This window comes from Barbus barbus (genome assembly GCF_936440315.1).
Source record: "Barbus barbus genome assembly, chromosome: 1".
Classification (NCBI taxonomy): domain Eukaryota; kingdom Metazoa; phylum Chordata; class Actinopteri; order Cypriniformes; family Cyprinidae; genus Barbus; species Barbus barbus.
The window spans coordinates 19,738,066-19,744,065 of record NC_136729.1 but is presented as its reverse complement, the minus strand read 5'-3'; the positions used below and the strand labels follow the sequence as shown (position 1 = coordinate 19,744,065).

Below are 6,000 nucleotides of genomic sequence, written 5' to 3'. Positions count from 1 at the left end.
AAAAGCTGCCTTATGTTGTGATTGTGTAACCAAATAGCCTCTTCTCTATCCATCTATCCATTTACCCACTTTTTCATTCCTCAGTTTGCTTGTTTTAGCAGAGGACAGAAGTTTGCAAGACGAGTCAGAAGAAACTGAGATGTTCCTCATATGTTTTGATGAGAAGTCTTAATTAGCTACTTTATATTTTAATTGATATGGCCCTTGGTATGGATGGGAAATCCTTTTTTTTGAGACTTAGATCAATTATACTATAAGTTTACTTCTCCCTAGTTTACTTCTGCTCTGCTGTTGCATTCAGTATCAGATGATGAATCAGTTGATGTGTTCACACTCAGAACATAGTTCAGGTGTACTCACGATATCTATATTGTTCGGTCTGTGTATGAATAGCCTAAATATCTCTCTGTCTCATTCTGTTGGAGTAACTAACAAGCTCTCTGGTTTGACTACACATTCCTCTGCAGAATTTGAAAGAACATAATTCCCAGCTGCCTCATTTGCAAAGAGGGTGAATTATACTGCAAATTATAATGCTTGGCTTTGATAGAAACATCTGATGAAAGGAAAGAAATATGATGTTTTAAGTACTCTTAATGAAAGCAGCACCCATTTCTTTGGTCACTTATGTTTAAAGTCAAATCAGCTCAATGTTCATCAGATGTTTTACAATCTCTTTGGTTTCAGATTAGAGGCTGAATTCTTGAAATCTTATAAAAAAATGTTTTTTGTTTTGTTTTGTTTTTTGTCATGATCCAATTAATTAAACAAGATATGTGTATTTGCAAAAGGCCTGACAATAATATTGTTATTATTTTTGTGGATAGTACAGTGATACGGTAGATATTTGCTCATAGGAAATTTGCCATTGTCTTATGATGATTTATAAACAGGATATTATGTGTTGGGTAGTTTACTAGTGTACAAGATTGCATTTACACTGCATGTTCATTTTGACCAAAACTTAGTAAATGTGGTTTTGCTATTTTCAAGGTCAAGTTGAAATGGAGGTGGGCCATATTTCACTATTAGAGCAGCCAGAACGTCAGTATTAGTTATTTATATAATCTGTAATTATATGCTTGGGTCGTGTGGTTTGGATGGTGTCTGAGGTTCTGCTGAGAGTTTTTCAGTGGGCTTTATATGGTAACATGCAGCTATGTTAACCACAAATCTCTGCATCAGTCAAGACGGAGGGCATCTATCCAAACGTATGCAGTTTAAACTGCATGTTAAGCAAATTGGAAGATTACAGAAGATCAGTTTTTGCTGTAGAGGTGATGTAGAGTGATCCCCAAAATCTGAATTTCCAGATTCATCACAAAAAGCATTTTCATGAGCTCATAACTGGATGACCCAAATTAAGCATAGATGGACAGACAGATGAAGAGACAAAAATAGGGAGGGAGGAAGTGAGAGAGAAAGAAAAAGAGAGAAGATCTGTCTGTTGGCTGAATGAGCACCTCCTTTTAGTTTGGCCACAGTCCCCTCCTCCTTGCTTCAGATATAGAGTGTTTTTAGGAGCAGTAGAGTCAATCAGAGCCTGGTGTACAGGAGAGCATACTGTCAGGATATTCCATCCTTACGCACGCGCACACACGCATACACTAACACACACTCTCTCACGTCTCTGTCTCACACACGCACATGGAGTACTACTGGACCCACCTACTCTGGATTCTCTGGAGCATGCCAGGTAAGTTTGTATGTGTGTTGCCTGTTTTCAATTAAAATCATTTAAAAGAGGCAAAGTGGCAATGCTCCATTGATACTACAAAATACTTTGCAACTTGAGATGAAACTTTAATAAGTACCGTGGATGTGATTTGTGTGCATGGGATTGTATCCCAGTGCTGTGCATCTCCCACGTCTGCTTTCCAGCATCAGGCGTTGTTAAACTGAACTCCCTTGATAGATGGGGATGCTGGATTGGCTGTGGAATGGTTGGAGTTTACCCTTGCTCCAATTTCCATCCTAGCACGTGCATACTTTGAAATGAAAGGCGATGTTATCAGGAATATATTGGGAGTTCATAGTTTCCTGTGTCTGGGAGCGATCTGGTGAGCAGCCAGATGAAAGTTCACTTGTGAAATGACACCTTTGACAGAATATTCAAGGATTTGCATTTCTGTGCATTTCTCGTCATATGTTACGTCTTTAATTCTGTCTGTCTGTCCATCTGCCAAATGAACAAGATGATAATTGAGAATATATATATATATATATATATATATATATATATATATATATATATAGCTAATATGTATGAGATATAAATAACATTTGTTGTTATGTGCAAACATGCTTTTTTTGTGGTTAGTGTGTAGCTCATCTTGACCAGCTGCCAGGAAGCCAGCTGTGAAGCAGGCCAACTTTAATCAAGTCCAGCAATGTAAACATTATACTAGTACAATACTGTAATACTACTGTCTGTTGTACTCCTTTTAGCCTTTCTCTGGGCACATTAAATGTGGCCCACATCTAGAACTTCTTTTTAAATTAGATTTTTTTAATTTAATTTTTTTATAAATGGTGTGGCTTATGACCTTTTAAATGTGGCCTGTATCAGACACTCGTCTGAATGGGTGACACTCTTAAACTGACCTGCACTCACATACACTATGCCTCATCGCAAGTGAGGTGCATAGTCATGACAAATGCTGCAATGGAATGATGTCAAAACCGCAGGAAATCCAACCTGTTCATAGAGAAGCATTAAATATTCAGCTGTTCACACTGTCATTCAATTAACAGAGCAATTTCATGCTTTGGTAATAGAGATCACTGCGATACAATCAATAGTTGAAAATGCCATTACTGGTTCAATTTCTTCAGATAAATGATCTGCAATACTGATAAGCAATACTGAAAAAAATGCTTTAGAAACATTTTTCACTCAGAAATTGAAAGCAATGTCACAATTAATTACAAAGAAATTTAGTAGCAGCTGATTTAAATTGCGATTTAAAGCTAAAAATATTGTGATCTCAGATGCTTCTACTATTCTGGAAATAATAGGGTAAACGTACCTATTAAGCTCACGTACCCATTAAGCACACTTCCAGTTTTGAGATCAGATTATATAAAGAAAAAACAATTTATTATCATACTTGATGTCTTAACCAATTGATATGTTTGTTACCTCCAATAATTTCAAGTCAATCAGATCATTGCACACTGAGATATGGGTCTCCAGATGTGCCATTTTGAAAGCTGTCTAAAAACTTTCAACTTTCAAAGAGGAGCCCCTTAAATGTGCGTTTTTTAGATGTTTAAGCCTTTATTTTGGGTAAATTTCACTACTTATTGTAAAATTAAGAGATTAATGTTCATACTTCTGCATATTATAGCCTGGAACTTGGATGTGAGAAATAATTACCTACATTAGATTCAAAAAAATAGTTTTAGCAACATAGCGCAGATGCTACAGAACACAGTTAGCTGACTAGCTGTATAAAATTGTGTGCTACGCTAACATCTTACTTCACAGGCATTACTGGATTATACTTTTACATCCATAATATTATAAATTGACAGTTTATTGCTGGTCTGTCGTTTTACAGTGCTGTAATTTTTTAAGATTTCATATTATTTTAAGGTGAGATTAAAGGGTACACTACTATGAAAATCACAGTGTGTGTGATTTTCATAGTAGTGTACCCTTTAATCTCACCTTAAAATAATATGAAATGGTCTATATCTATAATTTTATAGATATTGTTAATAATAGTTGTTCATATTAAAATATGTATGAACTTAATACATGACCTAGACTATTTATTTAGTACAAATCCTGCCATTTTAATAAATATTACATGAAATTAATAAAAAATTGTTGCTACTCCCATTAAGCTCAGTGTGCTCTCTTTAAACTCTTCCACACTGAACGTCTATGCAAATACTTCATAAACAGACTTTAAATATTAACTGATGACTGTCACGTTAAGTTAATCGATTTTCTATGGAATCAGTCAACTCAAATCTGCAGACTGGCTCTGATCTTTGCCAACTAGCATCAGCTTCTCCAGACTGAAAATCTGTGGAAAATCGGGGCACAAATCATGTAGTGTTTTCCAGCCTTAAGAGACTATAGATACATTGACATCCATTTAACAAGAGGTTTCATAATGATTTTTGAATGTGTTACTTAGCTGAACGTGGACTAGCCTAGATGTTACATTGGGGAAGTCGTGGCCTAATGGTTAGAGAGTCGGACTCGTAATCCAAAGGTTGCGGGTTCGAGTCCCCGGCCGGCAGGGATTGTAGGTGCAGGGAGTGAATGTCCAGCGCTCTCTCCACCCTCAATACCACGACTGAGGTGCCCTTGAGCAAGACACCGAACCCCCAACTGCTCCCCGGGCGCTGCAGCATAAATGGCTGCCCACTGCTCCGGGTGTGTGTTCACGGTGTGTGTGTGTTCACTGCTGTGTGTGTGCACGTTGGATGGGTTAAATGCTGAGCACGAATTCCGAGTATGGGTCACCATTCTTGGCCGTATGTCACTTCACTTCACTTCACATTGTGCTTAGATGACACTTCACTATGAATATAACTGATCGATGTTGCTTGATTTTAGTGTTCTGTTTTTTCTTTTTCTTTTTCTTTTGTGATTGACTTTGTACCTTCAAAAAATATATTTTTACAATTATTCTTTAAGAATTTTCCTTAAAATAAAAATGTTTTTAATAAAACATGATGTGAGCTTAATGAGAGCAAGGGTGTGCTTAAAGGGTACAAAATTAAATTAAATAATGAATATAATAATGTATATCTTAATTGAAATGCATTTGTCATTTAAAATAAAATTAAATATTTTTGTGTGAGATTTAACATTTTATTTTAACATAACTTTTTGTTCTGAAACCAATATCTTGTGCACTAAAAATGTCTCAATGTAGATTTTGGTGAGCTTAATAGGTACGTTTACCCTAATTATAGAATAAGGGTATTTTTTTGAGGGTGAGGAACTCCAGAGCTAGTGAGTAATGCCTGACTGTGGTGTATATCAGTCTCCTGATGCCATGTGCCTCACGGATAGTTTACTTTGGCCACAAACCCAGTCGCAGGCCACCAGGCTCATCCCCTGCTAGCCATCTCTCAGCAGCCCTTCAATGAGCTTTCCAGACCACAGAGCTCACAGTTGGAAAGTCAGCATGAAATGAGCAACGTCTGGTCATTTTACTCTTGATCTGTGAGTGTAACAGAATGTATATCAGTCCCTGAGGTGCAGCACATAGAGTAAAAGCATAAAGCCCATGAGATCTTAAGCAGAAGAGCATTCAAAGCAATGCATTTCCGGCATGTGGAGTTTAATAAAAGCCAATCTGCTGGCCCATAATCCTCACCAGTGGGCATCAGTGAGGCTCATTAGCATCAGGGCAGTTCCTCGCGTAAATATTTGTGAAGGAGGGGAGAGACGACTGAGGGGTTAGCAGATGTTTAGAGGGGGATGTCTGTCACATGTGGGCTTGTGCACAGCTGCATGTTTAACTGAGGCCCTGGTAATGAATCAGTATTGGTAGTTTTTTCTTTGGTGGCATTGATGTGGGTTTTGATTATGAATTAGATTTTGATGGATGGTTTGTGGGGGATGTGCCCTAGATATGGTCTAGCACTAGCTCAAAATATTTTGATTTTAATCATGACCTGGGTTAACCTGATCACGGTTTCAGAGTCCTAGTCCTAGCATTTTAAGAGGTTTGTCATAATCTATTGCAGCTGCAGGCTGTAGCTGGAATTTTGTTTTGAATTGTGTGCCAATGTTGAGTTATACATTTTTTTTTTTTGAGAAAAATAAATAATGTAAATCAGCATCAAGCATGTTGCTTTACTAAAACTATTATATCCTGACCACTGTGCCATGGTTCTGACAAGCTCTGGCAAATTGTTAGTCTTGGTGATGCATGGACATTCTCATAGACTGGTGCTTCTCTGTCAGTACGACTGTGGTGTGGCTCCTGCAGCTTGATTGTTGTCCAAAAGTAGCACAGGCCTGGCCTG

At 37.4% G+C, this 6,000-nt stretch overlaps 1 protein-coding gene across 1 annotated transcript in view; it reads left to right on the top strand.

Annotated features, from left to right (window-relative positions):
* Positions 1-1,647: 1,647 nt before the first annotated feature.
* Positions 1,648-6,000, top strand: part of LOC306871356 (integrin alpha-11-like) — a gene marked incomplete at its 5' end in the record, with an annotated part of 53,638 nt that continues 49,285 nt past the window's right edge. The window contains one exon of the mRNA XM_079419207.1: positions 1,648-1,696. Within this exon, the coding sequence (XP_079275333.1) occupies positions 1,648-1,696 (49 nt within the window). The remainder of the gene's footprint in view (positions 1,697-6,000) is intronic.